The 27,216-nt window shown below is 31.3% G+C and overlaps 2 protein-coding genes across 5 annotated transcripts; one reads left to right on the top strand and one right to left on the bottom strand.

Moving 5' to 3' along the window:
- Positions 1-3,720: 3,720 nt before the first annotated feature.
- Positions 3,721-27,200, top strand: LOC126775816 (synaptosomal-associated protein 25-like). Of its 4 annotated transcripts, none has more exons than XM_050497921.1 (9): positions 3,731-3,963; positions 12,760-12,850; positions 13,615-13,656; positions 15,914-15,962; positions 18,626-18,743; positions 19,111-19,239; positions 20,640-20,784; positions 22,509-23,977; positions 24,912-27,200. In XM_050497921.1, exons 2-8 carry the CDS (start codon positions 12,761-12,763, stop codon positions 22,569-22,571), a joined length of 636 nt encoding a protein of 211 aa, XP_050353878.1. In that variant the 5' UTR covers positions 3,731-3,963; position 12,760; the 3' UTR covers positions 22,572-23,977; positions 24,912-27,200. The 4 variants fall into 4 exon arrangements, with proteins under 4 accessions (XP_050353876.1, XP_050353875.1, XP_050353878.1 ...); XM_050497920.1 differs by lacking the exon at positions 15,914-15,962 and adding an exon at positions 17,732-17,780 and having other exon boundaries at positions 3,734-3,963; XM_050497919.1 differs by lacking the exon at positions 22,509-23,977 and having other exon boundaries at positions 3,721-3,963.
- LOC126775817 (uncharacterized) lies at positions 10,073-11,685 on the bottom strand. Its single transcript, XM_050497923.1, has 2 exons — positions 11,373-11,685; positions 10,073-10,941 (listed from the first exon to the last, which is right to left on the bottom strand). The coding sequence occupies exons 1-2, from the start codon at positions 11,545-11,547 to the stop codon at positions 10,502-10,504; spliced, it is 615 nt and encodes a 204-aa protein (XP_050353880.1). The 5' UTR covers positions 11,548-11,685; the 3' UTR covers positions 10,073-10,501.
- Positions 27,201-27,216: the final 16 nt, after the last annotated feature.

The following is a 27,216-nucleotide window of genomic DNA, read 5'->3' as shown; positions in this document are numbered from 1 at the left end:
GTCATACTATGAATTAAATAATCTGTGGCCTGTTGGTACAAATAAAGCTAAGTATGGAATTTAATAAATTAAAAAAAAAATTGCTATAATGAAGATTTGTAATTAACTGCCTTTGATCTTAATAATATTATTTTATTTACACATAACACAAATACATTATATAATTTTATTTATATAATTTAATCTAATTTTTATATCAAAGAGAAATGTTAATTATGATGATTATCTTCGTAATATTTGATATCATAAACATTGAACAGTTTTAAACGTCACGTAATATTTGCAGTTTGTTGACTTCATTTATAACAATAATCTTTGATCTTCATTTATAACAAGTCTTTTTTTAATCTCGGTATCCGTTTCACTGTTCACATTAAATATTTTTGTAAACAATTGGTCGTCATATCGCGGTGTTATCGGTTTCTGGTATAGTACCATTAACGGAATTATCCATTGATGGTTGTACACCAGAATCATTCATACAAGTGGCAACAATAACCGTACTAAGTTTCAACTCAGTAAATGGACAATAATAATCATCATTAATTTTGATATACATTAAGTTATATTATATTGAATGATTTGTTTTTTACTTCGTGTTTTAGTTTGCAAGCCCATCTGTAGATATAGTTACAGATTAAACAATACCATAATTATTAATATATCTTTAGATACCGAGGTGCTGAGTTCAACCTTTTTCACTTTCGAATTTTGTCGGTTTTCCATTAAAAAGACCAGTATCAGCCAAGTGTCTCGAAAAGCACAAAAAGCTGTTCTGCGCCTAGATTATTTCCGTTCGAGTTGGATTATCAGAGTGCACACACATGCTACAAGTTCTGGGGACCAATTTACTAATTTATAATGGTTACGATAGGGTCCCGATTATATTATGATCGAACCCCGACCGAACTGCGATTGAATCGTTATGTTAGTGGAGTATTAAAACGGTTAAACGGCAAAAATCAATTTTCCATTCGATTACGATAAAGTAACAATATCTTAATAAGAACTATCCCCGGGTTCAGTTGGCTAGTCACCCCTGAGAAGGGCCGCTGTGGTCAAAATTTGCCGAGTATACATAACCATTAACGTACTGCTTTTACAACATTGTACTTACTTACAATGCCAAAATAATAATAATATTTTAAGTAAAAAATATGTGGCTACTTGATAGTGCTTAAGAGAAATTACGCAAATATGTTATATAATATTTCATAATATAGTATCGCTTTAGCTGTAAAATAGACGAGACAGCGCTTTACCGCCCGTGAAAGTAAAATAGCTGTAATTTATACAATAAAAGGCTAGATATAATATCTAATCGATTGATATCCGTAATTGATGGCCTAAGTCGTAAATACAACCTTCATAAAACTGACGCACGGACATGTAACGTGATAGCGATTGCTATTTAAAGTTTATTTATTATGTATTTTCACTTAGAAATAAATAAATTGGCGGTGAGCAAATATATAAATTTGTGCTTTTCAATTAAATATCTAAAACATGTCTTTGTTTTACAAGTATTTGATACTTATGTAAAAATAGACATTTTTTTTATCAACTTTTATGTGATATACGTATATGAACATAAAAACACATACATTTGTTGATAGTGTACTTTTATATACTTAATTGAAGTTAATGCAAAAATTTAAATATCAGTGTGCTCGGCGGGAACTCTGTTAAGTAAATAAGAAATACATTTTTAATAGAACGAGCAAAGAGTAAAACAAATTTCAATTGCTTTTATATATCCTGACTCGGCATAAGCTATGTTCGCATATTTTCATAATTAATCGAAAACCGCAATGCTTAGAATGCCGCCAACTGCACAAAATAACGCAGTTTTTAATACCTTGACATTATCCTATACCTAAAGTAAAATTAATTTCTCGACATTATCTAATTATTGGTAGCAAACGCTAAAAGTAGAACGCTCATAATTTAAGTTTTTTCAGCAGTTTGATCATGGAATCAGCTGTTAAGGGATTCATCAGTCTTATAACATTTTATTAAAATTAGATCCATTATATCCAAACCGTTGGTTAATTTTTTTAAAAGACTGCAAATTTTGCTAAAAATTTTACCCAATTTATTAAACCAACTTTATTCATTTGTCTTAAATAAAAAAAATATTGTTGTTGTAATTAAGGTTTAAATCAAATCAAATTATTTTTATTGAAATAGACTTTTACAAGTACTTCTAAATCGTCAAGCCTTACCGGGTCGGAATATGGATACCTCCCAAAAGAACCAGCATGAAACTCAGTAGTAACTCTCTAAAAAAATGCAAATCTGTATAAATTACATACAATTTACTGGTGGTAGAGCTTTGTGCAAGCTCGTCTGGGTAGGTACCACCCACTCATCAGATATTCTACCGCAAAACAGCAGTACTTATTATTGTTGTGTTCCGGTTCGAAGGATGAGTGAGCCAGTGTAATTACAGGCACAAGGGACATAAAATCTTAGTTCCCAAGGTTGGTGGCTTACATTGGCTATGTAAGCGATGGTTGACATTTCTTACAATGCCAATGTCTAAGAGCGTTTGGTGACCACTTACCATCAGGTGGCCCATATGGGCTCGTCCGTCTTCCTATTTTATAAAAAAAAAAAAATTAGTTCCTACACAAAATCAAACAATAATTTAATTTTCATAATCCACAGAATATTGGAATAAACTTTAAATTCAATTATTGATACCATTATTATTATACTTACATGCTTAAAATTAAGCTTACTACCCATACCTAATAAATGGAAAGGATATATTTTAAGGCAACACATTTATCTATGTATATAGCTGTGTACCTTTTTTTTGCTGGAAAAACGCATTTACGCGTTTTGCCCACGTGAGATGTGGGTGTGGGACTCGCCGGCGCTGAATGCACCGAAATACCTACTAAAAAAGCAGCTGTACTCATTTCGTCTTTTCGAGGGGGCGTCACGGGATCGCTTGCGCATCCTACCGTGACGCACCGACGGTTGGCCCGCCTAAGCGGGCCTTCATTCCTAAGGGGTTTCCCGAGATACGGAGTACCCCCCTAACTCCAGCGGCGCTTACGGCGGGGGAAGAAGGTGCGTCGACGCCTCCTCCCCGGTCTTCTTCGGCGGCCGCTCTCACTTAGCGGCCTCCTTATGCGACCTGACACTCACCTGACACCTCTCGCTGCGAAGCATGGCGTTAATCACGCTCGGAAGTGAGAGGTCTTCGCCAAATATAGCTGTGTACCTAGCATGTAAGCTATTGAGCTTTCATAAAACTGTTTAATAAAATTATATACACAATTCTCAAAATTCATTCATCTGAACGTTCGCGTGATATTATTAAATTAAATGTTATTCTAAATACAATGGTAACAAGTACCTATTAAATTTTTAATTGTTCATAAAGACCTTGGTGTAAAAATTATGTTGATATGGTTAATGATGCATTTGTTTTATTGTCAGAAAAAGGATGCGAATATTGGGTCATAATTTTATAAAATTCAGCAAGTTAAATAAATTTTTAACGCCACCTTTTATCAAGTGGAAGAACTATTTAGCTATGTTACTAAATTAATATCATTGTAATTTTTACTATCGTTCGCATGATGTCGCTGTAGACAAAATAAAAAAATCGTGCAAATTTGAAATACATAATATGTTCCAAATTAAAAAATATATTATATATATACAAAAAATAAATGACACACTCTTAAAACGTTCTAAATAATCTGTTCTTGTTTCCTTACAATTAGAACGGCTATACGCGCATGACAATGACAACAAATTTCAATGCGCATAGTCAAAACATTGCGCATTTCGTTGGCTAACCTCTCCGTGTCGATCGACCGAGGTTCCGTAGCAGAGAAGAGAAAGTCTTTCACTTCATTATTGTGCTGTATTTTGGTGCTTAGTGCGTGCTGAGTGACATCAACGGGATTTGATTTCATTGTACTGTCAGAAACAAAACTACAGGTAAGTTGAATTTGAAGTACTAAGTTGCGGCATTGCAAATAATCAATAATCTTATATTTTAGTAGACTAAGTTACCAACTTATTATTAAAATTTTTCAATATATAACTTCATTTCAACCAAAGTATCCCATATATGAGCTTTAATAATTGAATATCGAATGTTTTATCTAAAGTGAGGTCATAAGCTGATTAAAGTGACTGACGTCAACCGTACATTTTTTTTTAATAAAAATCCCTATATGGATACTTTATCATATGTTATACTTCAAAATTATTAATTAATATAAATTTGAAAGCGTTTAGGCTAAATTCGTCGCTTATTTTTCTCCTTTTAACTTTTTTTTTAATAGAAGGATTGTGTTAAAATTATCTCTTTTACTTAGATACACCCATTTCAATAATGGTTCTGATTAACAAATTAGTATAGTAATAAAAAAACATAAATTTCAACAGTAAAATATTATATTTTAGACAACCTTTATATTGTATAGCATTGGTTCTTTTTTACAATAAGATAATGAATCTTATTGTTAGAATTTCTTCTAAAAATATCTAGTTTAGAATTTTTTTTTCTGACTACATGCAATAATAATAATTTGGTTAAAATTAATTAATAATTCAATCAACTTCATATCAATTAGAATGGCCAACACAACAAATATATATCTAGTTTTTTTTTTTACTCAAATCAACTTCAAATTTGTAAGTGGTTACCTCTGCCCATTGTGACATGACGTGACAGTGGTGTGTAAAAAGTATGAACAATTTCTTACATCTATAATCATATATAGGATCTAAAATTTGATGTATCTTTTGCTTGTAATTATATTGAGTCATCCGACATTCAAATAGGAGCACTATAATGCAAAATATACATACTTGCTTTAGAAAAAAAATTTAAGTGGATGGTCCCTAGGCTTGAGCTTGTTATATTAATAAATTTAAATTGTATAATCATATCCAATATAGAACTTGGCACGATAGAAATATTGACATCCTAGATTATAAATATGATACATAGAACCCATTAATAATATTATTAAAATCTAACTGTCAATATTGCGATATAAAAGATATCTGTTATATATATTTATATAGTAATATTTATATATTAGAATTTGTTCTGCTTGGAACATTTTCATTTATATATTTGATACGGCAGAAAATAAAAGACAGATATAGGTATGAAGATATATAAGATATGAAGATAAAAATTAATAATATATATTTATTTTATTTAGTAAAAGACAATTTGATTACATAATAATAATTAACATTTTTTAAGCACCAAAATATAATGTACAACTTGACTATTTATAAAACAGTTTTTAGCATAACTTAATAAATAATTTAAACTCCAGCTATCACTTACTTTTTTTATATTTTATTGTGCTTAGAGTCTAGTTTTTATAGATAACTTGAAATAAGTATGTTAAGCAGTGATGATATCTTTATTGTATCAGAAATGTTTTTATGAGTAATCAGTTCAAGGTCTGTTTAATTTACATTACATTACTAAGACTATGCAGCAATACTTTGTTCTTACATAATGTGTCATCTAATGAAATTGTATTGCAGTATCCAAATGGCATTTATTTAAAGCAACATTATTGGATATTTATTTGAATAATTTGAGCTACAATACAATAATGTTTACCTATAGCTATAAAAACATGGGCGTTACCAGATACACGTTCATGATATTACCGAGAAAAAAATATCTAAAAATAAATTGAATTATTGTTTAATTACATTTTAAATATTTTTCACTGAAACGCGCCATCATCAGACGGATTATAGCGCTTTATTATTTGACCAAAGCTTTTCTTCCTTTTTCTTTTAAAGCTTGTAAATCTTGGCTACTTCCAAATATATATTATTATTTTGCACTATATCATATTAAAATATGATATAGTGCAAAAGTGATTTCTAAATCTATTCATAAATGCCTTAAGATAGCAAAGACAATTTATTCTTTAAATTATTATACTATTTATTATAATGACAATCCATCAATCTGTAGCTAACAGATGGTATTGTCATGGCTGTGGACCAGCCGGCTTAATATGCTCGAATCTAGTATCCTCAAATTTAGAATCGTAGGTATACATGTTTTAATTGCGTTTATAACGGCGTACGAAAAAAAAATCAACAGCTTTCTGTTATCATGCAATGCATATTTTTGATGAATTCTCCGCCATTCTGTTTTTTCATTTTGAATAGCATTTCATGTATAATAGGCAGAGTTTAGAAATATAAAAAAATTAACAATAATGTTGCGTAATCACACACGGCAAAAAAAAGGTTTTACCTCGAACGACGAGGGCGGAAAAAAATTAACACCTCAAACCTGGAAAATGCGGAAATCTGTCTCTGGGTCACATTTCACAAGACTTACAACTCTATCATACGATATACTTTTGCTAAAAGCTATAACCATAGTACATAAACGGAAAAACAATAAAAATTAAAAACAACTGTCTGAAAACTATATTTTGTTAAAATGTATGCAGATTGCTTTTTTTAGTTATTGTAGCAAATGGATACAAAACATAAACCTAAATATCTTGAGTATCAACTATTCTTATAAACTTCACTCGTTCTAATTAATTATTAGTATCCATTGATCATTAATCTACACGTTCGTGTTGGTGTGCGAATTTCGTTTTTTTACACTCCCGCTTCATAGGTGGTTAGAAGTGATGACGTCATGTAACTTTGTCTAACCGAACAAAGTTAATTAAAACAAAACACAACTTCTCCATTTAACAAACTCTTGGACATCTAACATTGCGATAGGTAAAACTTGTTGGTACATAGTTATGACTTTGTAATATCCAATTTACAATTATCACTTCTAATTACACCGCTGATGGAACCACGAATAAGTTATTCTAACGGCAAATATTAATACTTTTATGTTCCGGTTTGGAATAGCTAGTGGAGTATAGTTACTGTCATTTTCACACATTTTATGCCTGCGATAAAAAATTACACAACATCTTAAATACAACGGATGGCTACGCATTTAAAATGTAGATAATGGCTTACCCATCTAGTGCCAGTAGAAGTAAATAAGGAAGGACCACTCAGGAGGTATTTACCATACGTTATTCTTATAAAACAAAAAAATACATAATCCGATACCAAAAGCCTAGTTATTGTTCTTATTTTCCTAATATGATTAAATTTTTTTTTTGTTTTATTGTACTAAAATATATCTGAATGGCCTGAAACTTAGTACATACTAAGTAGATGATACATGATTTTGGCTTTCAAAAATCCAAGTAGGTATTTAGGAAACCGAATCGAAAACATTACACCAGCAAAAACATCTCCAAACGACAAACAAGGCCTCGAGAATAGCAAATATATAATATTGTTTTTTTTTTTATATTCTATAAAAAATCATACAAACGCACACATTGGCAATTAATTAATATAACAATATTTTTGCGACATATTGTTAAGTAAAATGTACGATTTTTATCGTTTCTGTTTCCTAAATAAGAAGATGAATAACATTTTCCCAGTTGACTTGAAGCCAACGACATGCTATTAACCGTTCATATGCTTCATAAATTTCGTTTTCAAGCATGAAATGTCTAGACTTGCATACATGGCTGATGGAAACAAGCTATGTCAAGATTAGGTAGCATATAAAGTAGTTGTCTTAAACACTAAATAAGTCAAAGTCGTATGTGGTCTGGGCGTGGGGTGAAAACCGCGGGAACGTTGCGCGCGTCTATTGATTTTTACCCCGACCGAAGCATCGCTCTGTCTCCGCAAATGCCAAGATTATGGCCACAATCTATTTTTAGAGATACGCAAATACATTTAAATAATAATAAATACTTTGAGATAAATTTTTATTTATAGTACTTTTAATCAAAATATTTATGTATGTTTCACGCATTATATAAGGTAGGACCCAGAAATTCCCGATTGTAAATGATTACGTAACTTACTTATTTAAAAAATTTGAAGACTATAAAGCATTAGGACCAGAGTTAATTCAATTAGTTATAAACTTTCTTTTTGAACAAATATGAAATCATGATAATATGTAATTCTAAAATTTAGTTCAAGTGTTTAACTACACTTTCAATTTCATTTCAATGGAAGAATTTGAAAATATAAACACCAGCTTATCCTACCAGCTCGTAATACTAAATCTGACGTTAACATTAAAATTCAAAGGTCGGAATAGCGCACGCTATTGCATGCACGCCAAAGGTTAAAATTTAATGTCTACAACGGTTGGTTTTGCTAACTCCACTTTTGCTTTCAATACTCTTAAATATTTTTTCCTAATAGAATTGAGACCATTTGTAGCAGAGTAGTTTATTTACGGGGAAATTATAGTCACCTAAACACTTGTAACTTTGTCTCGGTAGAATCGACGTTCGACATTATATATATATATAAGAGTAGCGCTTGACAAATTTATCGTTTTTTTAACACTAGTATTAACATAAAATGTTTTAAAAAAATATTCTGATTGTCTACTTAACACCCAATAAAGTTTGCCAATTCGGCCAACTTACGGCCTGCCAAGTCGGTCAAATTTTGAATTACTTATTACATAAAGCTAACAAAGACGAGCCGATTAAATTATAGCTTGTTTTATTATTGGCTTAAACAGGGTAAATACATTGCGTAACGATTTATAATGCCATGATCAAGAACTTCAATACATAATATGGATGCTTGTGACGCAAATCGTATTGAGGTGCCCTCTTTCTTTGTTTCAACGTTCAAGGTCGATTCACCCACCCCCCTTTATGCTTACCAAGTTCAATGCTCACTAACGATTAATTCGTGTAAATATTTTACTGCAGAAATTATAAATTCGGATTGAGCCATATTTCAATGTCGACATTCTGTTTATGCAATTACTAATTAAATAATATACAATTTTCCGATTTTGTAAATACTTATTCAAATGAAGAATTTTTAGAATATTTGTAATGACAACATTATAATATTATGAAATTTAAGATGTGTTATGTGGTTTGGCTATAAAATTGGAACAAAGCAATACAGAGCCATTTTACATCAAGAATCAGTAAGATGAACAAATTTTTATATATTCCATGCGATTGCATATAAATCTAAGGTTCATATTCTACTTAACTATTTATATACAATTAACTTTTTACAACCTATCCGATAACAACTTCGCAGATATTCAAAAATCCATTATGATATAATAGATTATTTAGTATTTCGACTGGTCATATAATGTATTATCTTTATTTCTTCTTCAATTGTAGTAGGCTACCCACCCAGATGTGTATATGACCTGCCCAAAGCCTTACAGCTTGGTAATTAATGAAACTATAATAATAATTGCATATACTCTAAATCATTATGACACAAAGTCGTTTGTTTTATTAAAAAATATTTCACACCAAATAAGCAATCTTTTATTTAACTTGAATCTATAAAATCATATGACAGAATTCAAATTTAATAAAATATCCTCAAATTTTTATTTTAACATAAAAATATAACAAAAGAAATTATATATTAAGTCTAATATCATTAAGTTTATTAAAGCATAATCTAAAATAAAAGTCCATAACTATGTTGATTGCTGGGACACTACTTTGTTTACTATTTAAGAGAAGGTGTTTCGCAAAGTGTTGAAGCTCTGATCCAATAGGATTGTAAGATATACATGTGGCAAAATTCATCAGACACATGTACGATTAACATGAACTCAGTGTCGTTAGCCTGTTTTTGAACCCATAATCTTTGGGAAGGAGTGGATCTTACCCGAAAATTGTATTCTATCCATTAGGCCACTTCAGTTCTTTAAATATTTAAGCTGTACTATTAAAGACATCAAACTTGAAACAATGTATTACATTGTTTAAAGTTTGAGGTCTGTAATGTAAATGGCTGTATTATTGTTGCATAATAAAACTGGCAGTTTAATTATTTTCGTTTATAATATATTATGATATCCAATATGAGAAAATAAGTATAATATTATAATATATGTACTTTCCATTTAGCCTTTTATTTTTTAAGACTAATTATTTATATTTGAATTTTTTTATAATATTGTTGTATTAATAAACCGGGTAGCTGAAATTGGATAGCAAACAGTAATTCATTTAAATAATTTATTAATTAAACAGCAATTACCTAACTTGTTGCAATTACATTGCTTATTGCTTAATTAAAAACATGTACTAATAAATACTAACTAATGTTTATATCCAGACTCAATAAAACAATATCCATAAACTTGTATGTTTAAATTTCTTTTAGATGGACTTGTCTGAAATAGATGGCTAACCATTGTACCATGCAATAACTTACTAATCCTGAGTAAATTATCTTTACTGTGTCAACATAATAATAAACTTCGGTCACAATAGCAACAAGTATAATTGTATGTTTGTATGGCATTTTTATTAGAAGATATTCTCCTTGGCATTACCTTATTTTAAAAATCTCAGATATTTGACTAGGATTATTATTAATATGAAATTATAAATACACATGTTATGTCAACATGTGAGCATTATTTATATAATCTACTATTCTCATCATTCAACACAACTTCATTTAATATCGATAACATCTTTATTTTCACTGCAATTTTTTTTGTTTTTGGAATCCTTTGTAAGGTTTTGTGTAGAGATAGTAAAAATAACCGATCTTCATCATCCTCCCTACCACTTAAAGAATCTTCATCCTCTAAAGTTTTACGTTTACATTTTTTGATATTTTCTGAGACCGTTGTCTGTTGTAACTCAAGGTCATTATCGTCATAGTACATATATTCTGGCTCTTCATCTATATCTTTCTCTACTATGTTCATAACGTTTGTGAGAAAAAGTAAATGTTTGTAATATATGTATTCACTTTTACGACCCACACCCGAACCGTAATTTTTCTGTCTTTTAAGTTCTCTGGCAAAACACGTTCTGATATTTTTCCATCTCTTTCTTAGTGTGAAACCTGAAAGGGTAATGAGAAAAAAATTTATCATATGTAGTATAATATGTATTTAATTCATTTACCCAGACTAATGATCAGACTATAAAACGATGTCATCCAAAACACTATCTGGCGCTTAATTAAAAAGTTATTGCAAGACATTATTTTAATAATAAATGTTATATCTGTAAAGCCTATCTCAACATATTACATACCTACCGACTAACCTAATATTAATCGCAAACTAATAAGTTAGATATTGACGATAAAATAACTTTACACATAAATATTTACTTGTTTTTGTTACTTACAATTAATATTTTTACACGTTTTATTAGATTTACTTGTGAATCTAACAAAGTTAGTATGTAAACAAATTGTGTCATTAGGTATATGCATTTTTTATATTGATAACTCAAACCTCTTAAGACAATATTTACATTATAGCTTACCTAAAACATGTTTATCACTCGCAGACATATCATCTAATGCAAATATATCAATAACTTCATCCCAGTCCCTTCTTTTTAACTCTTTGTTCGTGTGTTCCGGGGACGACGTATCCCAAATGGATCGTCGCTTTTGAATTTCACTTATAAACAGTTCGGTATCAAAATTATTCATCATACTATTAATTTAAAAAAATATATTTTTTGTTTAGATTTGACAACGACAGATAAAGATAGCTGTGCCGTATTACTGATATATCGTTATGCGCAATGGAAAGAGACCGATCGGTAGCCCAACCGACAAGCGAATGTGTTAGAACGAGAGAGCTCATTGTATCGGTCACGGGTAAATTGCGCGGTAGAACTACCAGTCACGTAGGCAGAGCGAGTCATATGTGATTCAACAAATTGTGCAACCGATTTATTATATGTAAATTTTTAAGTAGGTATACCAGTTCAGTTTACTGTTAAGCGATTAATCAAGCTACCGTTTTAAAAAATATTTAAAATATGATAAATATAAAATAAAAATTGTTTTTTTAAGGTATTAAATATTTCACTAATCTTTAATTTTCTATTAAATAAAGACATAATGTTATTATTATTTAAATATCTAAGTTACAAGATTTTTATATAAATTTTATAAATTATCTTCGGAATAGTTTCAATTTCCAATGATGTTTCTTTCAATAGATGATAACAGACGAAGTTTGATTTTAGGAATTGAAAAATGATAGTTACGTGTGCGAATGGTTTTTTTATAAATTAAAAATACATGATTAATTTTTTCTTACTTGTACGTAGTAGATACGAACCAATGACGCGCGATGACAGTTCAGCGTATATGACGTCACAATGTGAAATTTAACTTACTAACAAATAGAAAACGAATATGTGATATTTTGTTTTAATTGAATATCTCTTTATAGCCATTATAGTGTTAATTATATTAAAAATGTATAATATAAAGACTTTCCAGTTTGCCATATATGTATAATATGCATAATACAAAAAAAAACATTGTTTTTTAAATTTAAATATACCACAAGATATTAAACTCAAACTCAATCCTCCGTTCCTGTTAATGAGAAGGTTTAATTTGAATGACTTTATGAATAAGCAACCATAGCTAAATAATTTATGTTTAATGTAATATAAATGTTTATTTAATAACATAAGAACTACTTAAACTAACGTACAATTTCTCATACCTATAATAATTGATTTGATTAAACATTCAGATTAGTTTTACTTATTATCGGCCCGACCTCGGGATTTGCGACCTAATATTTAACCACTGAACCAACGAGGCAGTTTCATGCTAAATTATCAATAATCAACACGCGATAAATTTATATGTGTTTAATAATGTGAATTTTAAAATTTCCAGGATGCCGTCAGCAACGCCACCAGCAGAAAATGGCGCGCCGCGCAGCGAACTCGAGCAGCTGCAATTACGCGCGGGCCAGGTGACCGATGATGTAAGTATCAGTTATGCGAGTCAAATATCTTGGAGAATAGTGTTGGGATTTGAGAAGGGTTATTTAGAACGGAATTTGATTACTTAATCTCATAAAACATCACGAGAAGAATGACACATAACTAGTAGTTTATCACAAAGTATTATGATTTAAATTATCTTTAACTATACTAAAAGACAGATTTACAAGTAAACTGTAAGCATAACACCTAATTAATGATAGCCCAAATTAAAAACTGCTACCGGTTCTAAAAAGAAAATACCCTGATGAATTTTACTGGTGGTGGGACTTTGTTCAAGCCGTCTTTTAGATTCCATTCATCAGATATTCTACCGCTAAACAACATGCTTAGTATTGTTGCGTTACGATTTAAAGAGTGAGTGAGCCAGTGTACCTACAGACACGAGGAACATAACATCTTAGTTTCCAAGGTTGGTGACGACTTACCATCAGGTGGCTCATTTTCTAGTCCGTCTGCCTATAACATAAAAAAATAACCTGATCTAAGAATCAGTGAACGGATAAACAAATCACGCGAGTTTATTTTGTGTTATTTTGTAATTCCTTACAATATTCAATATAATAATGATATAATCAGATGGAGATCGTTTCGTCCAAGATTTGAACATCTATTAACTCAATGTACGTTTTTATTTATATATATTTTTTAAAGTACGTTATTAAATTACGTTTCCTGGGATCCGATTGTAAAACATTGTCTTACAATTAGGCAATTATTTAATGATATTTCCTTTTTATTCCAGTCCCTGGAATCCACTCGACGTATGATGCAGCTTTGCGAGGAGGTGAGTTTCAAAAAATAATTACGTATACATTAAGTTCGAATGTAATCAAATAATGCCATAACACAATATTAAATTTTTCAAATTTAAAGTATAAAGGTTCGATCGCAACAAAGAAATATTACATAAAAATTATGTTATGGCATTTTTAGAAGTTACTTGAAGATAAATACTTTAATGTCGAGAATACCTTCTACAATGAATACATGAGATAAATCATGTATCCATTATAGATAAATCCTAAACTTGACCGGATATCCGGATATCAATTATTTCTATATAATGGCATCGTTAACTATAATGATAATTAACTGAAAAACCACAGAATCCCTTATTAATATAATCGCAAACAATTTGTTTTACTTGTACATTTCAGATGACGAATAATAATAAATTTTATTGTGTGTTTCTTAAAATTTATGTTATTGAATTTACAAGCGAATCACTGGAGAGAGTTTCTATTGGCAATTAGTTAAAATAGATGTGACATGCGGAGTCGTAACTTAGACGTGTTTGATTTTAAGTAACTATATGTTTACCTAATCCCCCCCCCCAACCATAGTATTGAAGATTTATGTTCAGTTATTCCGTTGTGATTATTTGTAAACATCTGTGAGAGAGGTGTTCTCGATGCGAGGGAGTGAGGGGTATAGCGAAGTGTCCCGGAGAGCCCCGAGCTCGGTCTGATATCCGAAGCCCCCCAGAACCCTTTAGGGCGCAGCCTTTGCTATCCCTGGCTGTTGTGTTTCGATGTCGCTATTGTTATATGTTATTCGGTGTGTATGTATATCTATTGTAGCTGTCCAGTTTTATTTTCCTTTTATTTTTTATTTTTTTACATCCTTATGCCAAAGTACATATTGTTTATTTATGATAACCGTATTATGGGTGTTGCATGATCCGTGCCTATATGTATCCGACATTGTTAGTGACCTCTATAGTCCTTTGTGTTGTTTGTAGAAATGTAAAGTTTTATGTGAGTGAATAAAAAAAAACTCTAATTCAAGAATTTGGCGTTGGCAGTTAATTCTATCAACAAATGTGGTGAATCCTTTAACATGGTGAACCTTATAGATCATTCAAGAGTTATTTTGTACTTATTTTAATAAAATTAACTGTCGGCATCCAACAAATCAGCCCCAAGTAGACAGTTTTTAATGTTAAATCATAGCATGAAAGCCCATCTTAACTAGAATGGTTCCAATATCCCCGTAATAGATGATAATACATCTCTTCGGCCCTAGAATGTATTTGTCCAGACATGCTTTCTTGTCAGTTGTCAATATAGTATGTTCGGTTGTGCTTGGGCTTGCTTTCATAAAATAATATTCCTTTTCTAAAGTGACAATTCGCCCTCGTGGCTATAATCACTACTTCCAAAGCACGTTCTACTTTCTTACTTCCTGTTTATAATTATTTGTTTTCAAACACTAAGTCATTTTACTGTGATTATTTTAACAGTAAACAGATATCTTCGATTACTTCATAATTGACTACTTAACACCTACAAAATTTAAATGACGGTTTTTTTTTAGTTTGTGTTCTATCTCTCTCTCTCTATATATATATATATACTTTTTAGTTATATCTTTACGTAGGTCTCTGTGTAGTGGCTGTTCTCTGTTGTTGACTGTATTATTATTATGTTGTATGATTTTCGTGCCTCTTCCAACATTCACAATACTTCAAATATGGGCGTTATCACACGCCATACCTACTACTGAACTCCAACAGATATATCGAGCTACACCTTTCAAACTCTCACAACAAATACAGACCAACTATCAAATATATAAATTATTTTTTTATTTGATCCTTTTCTTTGTTCAACTAACAATTTACAACATATATCTCTTTGTAGTCTATACGTTTACGCATCTACATCGCAACAAATCAATTTCTTTCAGTTATTATATATGTAGGTCTGTACAAAATCTCAATTCAAAATTAACACAGTACAGAATATCAATAAATACAAAGTGACACTTCAGTTTTAAGGGGGATATCTTTAAACACGCAAAACTTTAGTATGTCAGTAGAAAGTCTAACGAAATAAGCAATTGCAATATAAATTTGAAGATGTCCTCTCGACACTTGTATACCGCTACTTAACACGCAGTCGCGCTCGCGTGTCGCCATCCCCTCGCGGACGACACTGTGCGGAGTCGCCTCGAGCGATTCCCACTCATTCTCAACTCACTCCACTTTACCCCTCACAACTAACATGCTCTCTGACTTTTTGTTTCTGCGGCTGGTATAGAGCAAGGAGGCTGGCATTCGTACTCTGGTCGCTCTAGATGACCAGGGAGGTGAGTGAACTGCAATTGCAACACTAAATAATTTTCAATTTTATCTAATTTACTTTTCGCTAGCCTTATTGGAGCATCGTAGGGTTTTCAGCCCGCCCGAAAACGGGCTCGTCGATAATGAAGAAATCAAGGGGGTATTTCATATAAAGTATTTTTAAATTACAACTAATGTTCCAATGCAAAGGTGCGGGCATCCTTATTATTAGCTCATACATAAAGTAACCCACACACTAAATTAATCACGGAATACCCACATCTTTGTATCATTATGCGTTTGTAGCTAATATACACCAATTTGCACTACTTATCAGCGAACGCTATTATCGACGACGCCGGCTAGTCCAGACAAAATGACATTACCAACTGATTATCTTCGATTGTACGAAACTTTATACATTCTGCATTTCAGATGGTCGTACTCGACTCTTAATCGACAACTTACCTAAATCACATGAAACGATTAAAATAACCGAGCGAAGTAAATTCGAAACGCTTCTCCTCAACGCACGACTCTTTAACATTACACAAAATCATGATTCATAAGAAACTGAGCACAGATAAAACTGAATCTGGTTTTACTTGCAAGCTTCACTGCATGCATGTCGTTGTTCGAGTAGTGTGTGTTAGCGCCGCTCGGCCGCACGCCGCGCACGCGCCGCACGTCGCCGTAGCGCGTCACGCCGCCGCTCGCCACTTGCCACTCGCCACTCGCCCGCCGCACGCCCCGCACCCGCGCGCGTCCCGTGCGGTCCCACGGCACCGCGTGCACCTGCCCCGCAACCCACACACCCCGATACTCTCTCCTGCGATATATTATTTTGATTTGTATTTTATGTATAGAGCGAGGACGCCGGGGGGCAAGCGCTTCATATGTTGAGTCACCAGGGCGGTAAGAGTTAAACTGAACACATGGGTAGTCGAGCCGTGAGAACGTCTGTGTTGAATGTGCAGTTAATAAATTAATCTCTTTGTTTTTCTTTGACGTTTCTCTTGAATAACGACTTATCTCAGATCGATGTTGCGTATGTTTCTATGTTTCGATGGGGATGATTTGACAACATAGTGTAAATAGAAGCCCGATGGCCGTTCGTTGCTAATTGTCGCAAAAGACTGTTTCTATCTTTTGCTGAAGATTTAATTTGTATGAGCTGCGCAATCTGTTTATTTCTTCCGTTGATATTATCTATCGGAACGCTTTTTATAGGTATATTTATTTATCTTTCCGACTCTACTCCTCTTCTCTTATAACCTGCGGTACTGAAATGAATGCGCGTTTACCGAGTGTGTCTGTTGACGTATAGAGCAAATGGTATACGCCTTCATCTCCATGGCTAGCAGCGTATTGTTAATGTTAGCGCCGTAGGTCTGTAACTGTTAGCTCGATGCGATCTGTGTCAGTGCGAGGCCGGCGGCACCGCCTCCGCGCACTCGCTCCTCCACGCATAGTTTGTTCATTTCCTCTTCGTTTGATATAATACTTTGCTATTTTCACTTATCATGTAGGAATGGCTTTGTCGAAACGCTCATTTGCTATTTTTTTCATTATTCACGTATTGCGGAGGAGTGGCCGCCCGCCTCAGCGCGGCTCACCGTGACCATTTTCATGTATTATTTTATTTTCTCTTTAGTTGTCAGTTTGAGTTGTATTGAGTTGAGTTATCGAGGCGTAAGGTGCGAGGCGCGCGCAGGCCGAGCCGAGCGCGCGCGCCGCCCGGACGCTTCGCCGCATTCGTTTGGCGAGCTATAGTGACATCATTATTGTGTTGTAGAGTCACGAGGTGGGCATGAAAACCCTGGTCATGCTGGATGAACAGGGCGGTAAGCATCCAGTAGTACTTTTTACATCACTCATAACTTAGTAAGGCTTCTGTCTGAAATGCCAGTTCAAAATGTTTATGAAAAAATCATTGAATGGCAGAAAGTTTTAAATTTTACATGTCGATTGAAACGTGCTAACAGTTAAATAATAACGGATAATTAATAAAGGTAAAATGTCACCACCATATAATTAAATAGTATGATAATCGTATCTCCATTCATCCTAACCCCGACGTGAATGGAGACTTGGAGATAAAAACAGTTCATCATTTGTATCGTTTTATTTAGTTTTTTTTCACGCATCTAGCCATGCACGTATACTTCAATCTTGCTGTTGAATGCATGAATTTAGTATTTATTAATGTTCTAAATGTTAGTCATAAAGTATTTTTATATTATTATCACTTAGCCTCAGCACATACATCATCTAAATCAAAGGTAAAATTAAAAATAGTTTTCAATTTTGTTCGGATCAAGTGTAAGACAGACAATACGAGAGGACAGTAACACTGGCTGCTTAATAAAATTAAAATAATTAAAAAAAAAATAGACGCTTTCGTTCAAAATAGAATTGCTGTAATAGAAAACGTATTATATGCATGGTCTATAGACAAATAGTAAACAAAGTTTGCAATAACTAAACATTGTCTTACACTTTGCTCCGTTTTTTTTATTGTCGAGAGCGTTGAGAATTTACAAGAAAAAAAAAACATAAAATTCTAAAATAAATGTTAAATTATCGCGATTAAATATTAAAATGTTTATAAAGTTTGATTAGGAGCTTGACACAAATAATGTTAGGACACAAGTGCAGTTTTAAAGTTTATGATGGTGTGTGTGGACAGAACAATTGGACAGGATCGAGGAGGGTATGGACCAGATAAACGCGGACATGCGCGAGGCTGAGAAAAATCTGTCGGGTATGGAGAAATGTTGCGGCATTTGCGTACTGCCATGCAACAAGTACGTATATATATTTAACAGTTTATACTGATATTTCGAGCTCTTGCGTTTTTTTGTTTGTTTGACGCGCTGATTTGATATTTTTATCAGATTTGTTAAAAGACAAATAGAGTTAGATATATTATACAGGAAACATCAAGCTACGACTGAAAGTGGAACAGCTAGTTAATGATACAACTAACAAACGGTAGTAGGGGTTATTAATCAATGATTACTATATACGTCCACTCGCTTAAAAATACTTAGAACCCATATATATTTGGTGCTTTAAAATAGATGAAATAAAATACTAAAAATCCTTTGTTATTTCTGGTTTGTTTAGAATTTCATTATGAATAGATGAATAGAAAATGTTTTAAAATTTCAGAGGAGCATCATTCAAGGAGGATGATGGCACATGGAAGGGGAACGACGATGGGAAGGTCGTGAACAACCAACCTCAGAGAGTGATGGATGAGCGTAACGGCATCGGTCCGCAAGCTGGATATATTGGAAGGTAAGATGATAATGGAGTATGAAGGTAAATGTGAAGCCCTGACTGAATATCAGTCATGGCGGTTACTCTCCAAGACTAACATAGAGTATACACAAACATATGTGCACTTACTATTCTTCTCTAATTTAAATTAAATTCAGAGTAAAGACAGATACATATTTTTTGCATTGCTAGTGTCTATGTCTTTAGTTCGTTGGCCTTTCTAAAATATTAAAAAAAAAAAACGCTGGCAATTTAATTCAACCGTACCAGTTTAAACCTATCATGCCTAAAAATTCACTTCAAAAGTTTATATTATTTCTGTTAAAATAATTTTGCTGTACAAAAGTAAATCAGTAAAGCATACACAAAACAAAAGAGCACCAAAAAACGTTTGACCTTTGCCTTTATTCTTACAACGCACTGAAAAATACATTTTAAAACTTATAGGAACTAACGAGTGGAAAGGATCAAGTAGGTCTGGACGACTTGGAGACTGTAGGTCTCAACGTACTGTATTGCGGTTGATAGCTATGCGTGACATTTGCTATTTGCTACTTTATATAAAATGTATCGCTTAAATGTCAGAGTACACCAATAAGAAATAATCACTGTAAAATAAACTTAACTTTGCCCTTTGACATGCCCTTTGACAAATGTTAATTAAATATTCGCATAGGTTGACCTTTATGTGTGTAATGAATGCTTCCCTGACATTTAGAGATAAACTCTGGCATTAAAACGGATAAAGAAATTGAAATATAAAATATGAAACCCACGCGTTCAATTTTTTTAGGGTTATATTTAATTCCTGTTATTTAAAAACAAAAACATTCGGCCTTACTTATAAACATTTGGCGGGTGATGAGTTAAACGATGCTGTTATCTTCTTCTTTCGAATGACAAATCAGTAATGACAAAAAGAGTAAAAGCTGTGTTTAACTGCTCATAACCATAAATTAAAGCCAACCAGTTATTATTTAGTCTTTAAATTAGGATCGAATAAAGAATTATCTGTATAAACATAAAGATATAAACGCAACGACTGATAATTTTCTGATTATGGTTTGTTAACGATACTGCGAATCCGAACTAGTCTTAAGGACATTCTGCAACATTATAAATAAATTTTAACATATATTTTTTTTTGCAAAAAAAAAATTAGTTACACCCAAATTAAATGCTTTCTCCAATACATTGTTATATTATTATTTAATGTTTTCATAGACAAACATACAGACGATAACACTACTAGTTAAAAAGACACTGAAGTTAAAAATTACGTGTTCTAACACGCCATACCTGAGCGGTGACATCGAGCAATTCTCTTATAGAATGGTAGATGTTAGAAGGTTAATAGAAATAAAAACTCAATTTAATTTAGAAGGAAACACATTTAACCTGTTCATCAAATATTAAAGGATAACGAACGATGCCCGCGAGGATGAGATGGAAGAGAACATGGGACAAGTTAACACGATGATCGGCAACTTGCGCAACATGGCCATCGACATGGGTTCCGAACTCGAGAACCAGAACCGTCAGATCGACCGTATCAATCGCAAGGTACGGAAAACAATTATCATATATTCCGCTATTTTAATGAAAATAAGCTTTCATAAAAGGCACTGTACCAAGTTTTTATCTGTCCGTACCTTAGAGTATAAATAAGCAAGATATAAAGCGCTCACATCCGAGTGGATACAGTAAGAACATGGGCATGATTCAAAGCCCACTTTATCTGAATGAAATACCTGATAATTGTTAAATCTGCAGTGACTTAATGTAAGAACGATCGTTTGTGGTGAATTATTATTTTTTAGTACTATCGCTACAACGAACAACGGGCGACATGCGCGCTATATATTTTTACTCTATGGTCCGTACTAATACGTGATAAAGAGCTTCGGAACATTTATAGCTTATGAAAATAACCTACGAGAAATTTTCGAATAAAAATATTGGTAACAATTCTATTGACACAAAATCTCAGAGTAAACTAATTTAGACAGTGCTAAGTTTTACTTTTTTTTCCCCTCTGGTATGTTAAATGGATAGCAATATTTTTAGTATAATCGAATTAGTTTAAGAGATCGTGTACAACAGAATTACAACCATTGTATTGGTCTAATGTTTATTCCTTGTCATGTTTTTAAAGAAAGTGCATTTTATGTTATCTTGTTTAATGAAATTATAATCATGATTTCGATAAACACGCAAATTCGTCTAAAATGTTTTTCATATTAGTTTTTTTTTTTTTAATGGTTTTGTTTATTAATTTAGATAAGGCATTTTCTACATTTCGGCTAAATAAATAAATGACTTTTGTTTTACTATTTTAAATAATGACTGACAATAATCATGCCAGAAGCTACCGAACTTTACGATTTATTCTGCGACGTATCTTCATATAATATTTAAAACTATTACATTTATTCTTTTATAATAATAAAATATATAAGCAAGTCCGATATTATCCAATAGCTAATATTCGGCTTGCGTTGCAATGCCATTTTATTTATTTTTTATTCCATTAATTGTCCGATACGCCTCATGTATTTTATTTCAAGAGTTAATTCAAAGCTATTTTAAGGTATTCGAAAGACGAATTCGCGTGTGTATTGTATAAAATTGTACTATTTATAAAAATTTTAATCTTGAAATATTTTTATTTTGATGCTTTCGATATTATTAATATTTATTTATTAATAACAATAAATTCGCCTTGAACATCATAACATTTTCACATTCACATTTTTAGTGTTTAGATTCACATTAGCCTGGACTTCAATTTTCTCTTAATTAATTCCGTTTGTGAAATAACTCTATCGCTTATTGGCCTCCAACGTTTCAAAACGCTTTCCCAGAATCTGAACTTCACCTAGATCTGTTCCCACCAAGCATGTTCTCTCTTTCATACATAAGTAGTGAATGTGGTTAGATTTGATTGGATGTTGTGAAATTTCTTTATTCAAACATGGCCACTAAACCCAAAGACACAGTAACAATCATTATAGATCATATCAGTAACGGACATACCCTCAGAACTAGACCCATCAGTGACACTCATTCGTTTCACTCATTACCTGCGCATTGTTATCAAAAGAACTGTTACAACTCACAAGGTATATTCGAAATAACAATCCTTATACATGAGAAAGCTTTGCGCTTCTGTGACACGTTTCTATCGTTATCTCTTCCCTTCTATCTTTGTCTTTTTCGCGTAAAGGTTTCAAAATGTAAATGGATTGTATCGTACATAAAAACAAGACAATCGTTCTTTATCATAGGGCGAATCGAACGAAACGAGGATAACGCTGGCCAACCAGCGCGCGCACGAGCTCCTCAAGTAAACGACGGCAGCACACACAAATCACACATGTCTCGTGGTTCGGTCGGTTGCAAATCTCAATACACGTTAAAAAAACCTCAAACCATTATTAATAAACGTAAAATTACCCTAAAACTATTATTCCTAAACGTCATAATTTTAATTTCCTGTAGACTGTTGCTTTGAATTTTTTATCTGTGGCGTAAATGATAATTGAAATGTAATTTTGATTAAATTAATACCACTGCAGCCGGCCAATAATTCTAGTTTGAGTATTTACATAATGTTTACTCTTTCAATTAACTAATTAATAATTAAAAAGACCTTGATTATTGCGAATGTATTTATTAAGTAATCTATTTTTGTGCTCCCATTTGTGTAATCGACGCTCAACATGAAATATACCAAATTTGGTGCTCACTTTATGGATACCAAGGCATGTTAAAAAAATTAATCATCAAAAATATATCTAGTAATAACCTTGATGTAGAAAGTTGAATATTAAACTTTATTATTTTATTAAAATGCATTTACCTATTGTTAATGTTACTATATTAGAAAATAAAAAACAAAACGCATGTCTATAGTTAACAACATGATAACCAAATTAATTATTTATCTTATCCGTGTTAAAGATATACTTATATAGAAATTCAATTATAATTGTAATCATTGTAGTTGTAATTATAAGGATAATATAAGATGGTTAGATCAAATCGGATGAGTTGATATGTGATAATAGTTCGAAATTAAGATATTAGCGTTAGACAGATATGTCTCAGGGAATATTTGAATCTGAACAACAGATCTTGAAGACATTTCATAGGAGCATTTATGTTAAAATGTAACTTAGTTCCGAGCTTTAATAAGTATTCAGCAATACGCCGTTTTTAATATTAAATAGTTTAAATATGATTTCGTTGTTTTTTATTATTATTTTGTCTATGGACATTCCACGTAAACTATAGGATTATTATCAGATTCGTGCATATCCTTACAACATATCTGCTTCTATGAATGGATGAAAACAATTTAATTATTATGTATAATTAGTAATTTCAAATAAACAATCGTAGAAAATATTAAAAGTATATAAATTCAAACATATTCACACTGTCTTTGATATATATTTTGTTGTTAATGATTATTTTATACGAGATTTTCTTTTAAATATAAATGAATGAGTACATAGATGTCAATGGATACATTAATACTTTAAGTAATAATTGGCAAATAATAAAAAAGGTCTTACTTAATACTCTCATTAGGCTTAACATTAATATTAATTAAAAAAAAAAAAAACTATTTCTTATTAACACCCTTCACGATTGATATAACTAATGAATAATATATACCAAAAGTTTCCCATTACCTCGACCACGAGACAGACACAAAAACACAAACACAGACAGATCTGCGTCGAATACCGTGAGTATATTATATTTTTAAGCACTTTTAAGCTATGCAATACACAGCTTGATGATTCAAGCTAAACCGCTTTTTATGTGTAAATTTAGGCGCTATTATTGAAAAAATATATATTTGGGTAAGTAATGCTTACGCTTGATAAAAGAGTGTAAATACTTAAACAACATAAAAATAAGATAAATTTATATTTAAAAAAAAAACACACGCACTCTTAGTATATTGGCAAAAAACCCGAATTCAAATCGAGGCATTGGATAAATGAAAAAAAAAATTAATCGTTTGTGATTTTAGTATATTTTGTATCTTAAATTAATAGCAACTACGTGCGACTGACTAACCAGGATATAGCAGACCAATTTAAAAAAGAATAATTTAGATAAGTGCCCATTCATTGAGAAAGATTATTAATATGATATATATATCATATTAATATATATATAAATATATTATATGACGTCACGCTACTAGTCACACAGGGGCGAAGCATTATTATTATAGACTGGCTCTCTAATCGGGTAAAAAACGTTCTTATTTAAAAAGTTAAGGTATATAGGCCAATGTAGAAAAAACAATTGCACTATTAAAAAGTCTCATTTGACTTTTATTTTAAAAAATACAAGCACACAGTAGATATTGTTACATCTTTTAATATTTTATCGTTTGTATTTGTATCATCTTTATTCACTTTTTAAAAGCAGCTTGCAAAGGAAATTCGGAAGCACGTAAAACCTCTTTACAGTAATATAAAATTGTGTAACAATATATTGATCGTAACTCCTTTATTATTATTAAATGCTACTGGCAGTAGAGAAATCATAAATCATACGGCGGATAAACTGCTAAAAATGATTGTTTTTTTTTCTTAAGCTGCTACATATAATGTTTTTCACCACCATTTATGTATATGTAATAATATATTTTTATAATGTTATAGGGTGAGAGTAACGAGACACGTATAGCGGTTGCAAATCAGCGAGCGAATAAGCTGCTCAAATCTTAAACAACACGTCGATAATGTTGCACGTTATAAATTTTGACGAAATGGTGTTGCCGTATTAAAAAAAATCCCCTTCCATTCCACAACGAAATCCGGTTGTTCGCAAACAATAATAAAAATGATTTGTAATTATAATAGTCATACTTAAATTCTAGTTTTGTTTTATAAAATATTATGGCAACATCTTTTTGCGCAATTTTTGTTTGTTAGTTATAAACATAGATAACTGTTATTATATATTCATAGAGATAAAAATATGCAACAATCACTTTAAAGCACTGGTGACAAAAAAATATGACATCATTACCTTGTTTGTTTAAAATCTAAAACATACTTTTTTTGTGACTTCGTGGATAAAGGACAACGAGCCGTCGAAAATTTAACTCTATCTTGCCATATTTGAGTTTTATAGATGAACGAAATAAATATTTAATTTGCACGTATTTTTTACTTCAGGTAATGTGCCAAAGTTCCTTTCTATTCACTATCGTCTCTGAACGTGTTTATAATGACAACAATTTAAATGTACTCAGAGTTTATTATAATAAAATTGAATAGCCTTTTAAAATAAATTATTTGCTAGAAACAATAACATTGTAAGGAAGTACCAATTTAGCTCAAATATAGAACAGATATTTTCGATAGAAAAAAAAATAGATATCCTCGGCAAAACTCGCTGATATTTTCTCGAACGGCATTTAAAATCTTAGAATAATAGACATTTGAATATGTAAAAATATAGTGAGATAAAGTTTACTATTTTTAAGCTTGGAAATGTAAAGTTGGCGTTATATGTATGACATACACGTATTATTTCGTAATTATAGGTTAACCTGTATTATCAATATAAAATATAAATTGTTTATTACGAAATTATGATTATTTTATAATTTTTATGAAGATGCTTTTTATTATTTTTAGATTAAGATTATGGTGCCTATAATACTTTTTGTAAGTTTAATTTTAATCTGTGCTATGAAGTAATTTATACTTTGTCTGTTCTCCTTGTCTTATTTTGTCACATTTGTAGTTTTATTTAATGGAACGGATTTGGCGCAGTTTTCATTTAATTGATGTTAACTAACATCTACAAAATTAGTATAAATTTTTTAATATCTTTGAAATTCTCTTATAACCTTACGTTATATCAAGTTATTAAGCAACGTTGTAATGTGATTACATTAATATGCAATAGTCTATTTAATAGTTGAATATTTAAAAATTTATTACTTAAAGTATATTATTGTAAGTATGATTAAGGTGGTCGCGTGGTTTTATTTACTGTCGCTATTTAACATGTATTGCCTTAACGAAAAAAATAAAAATGAGAAAAAGAAGAAACTTAAGAATTGATTGATTTTTTTTTCAAACACGAGCCAATGTGGATAATAACTACTAATATATTATTCGAGAAGTTTATTTATTTTGACATTAATTAAAAATTATAATTCGATTTAAAATTTAAACGAATGTAACGAGTATCTAATCCTGACTACTAAGTAAGAAGATATAAAAAGCGAAGGCTTTTTAAAACTTGGAATTGCTATAGATAAAAAAAATATTAATCTCTAACAAGCTTTTATAGGGCTCAGGATTTGATAAGCTGTTGGTTAAATTATAATTAGGATTTTTTTTTTAAATGAGATTAATATTGGGCAAGTTCTTATTGTTTAAAAGTGGCAGTAAACGAAACTGTGTATACCGCCTTATAAAGATGTACCGGCCTTAGGAATAATGATTATAGGAATGTTAAAAGGAATGGCTTGAATTATTATACTCATGTACAGCGGGCCACTGACCAAAGCCAACGCTTCAAACTATTTCCAACTTTATTCCAAGTTAGTTTTCAATATTTTGTAGAAATTTTAAGACTATGGGTGGCCCTCTGTACGGACGTTAGTTTTAAGAGTTTTCAAAATTTTTCTCTGTCTCTCTCGATCGTATTAGTTTAAGTAGCGTGGCCCGATAACCACACGTTTATTCTAAGTACATATTCCAATCATAAAATATTTTAACTGTATCTTTATTAAAGTATAGTATTGTGTTATAAGATCAATTTAATCAATAGATGTGTATACCGCCTGCGCAAATATATTCATTTATATTCAGCCTAATATTATCTATTACAGGATATAGATAAATTATATCTATTTTCTTTAAGAATAGAATAGTTAGTATAAAATGTTAATTTCTAATTAAATTATTGATTTGTTAAAATTACCTATAAACCGCTGTATCATTT

Source organism: Nymphalis io, chromosome 19 (assembly GCF_905147045.1).
Source record: "Nymphalis io chromosome 19, ilAglIoxx1.1, whole genome shotgun sequence".
NCBI classification, from domain to species: Eukaryota; Metazoa; Arthropoda; class Insecta; order Lepidoptera; family Nymphalidae; genus Nymphalis; species Nymphalis io.
Note: the sequence above shows the minus strand (reverse complement) of the source record. Positions and strands in the feature narration are given on the sequence as shown.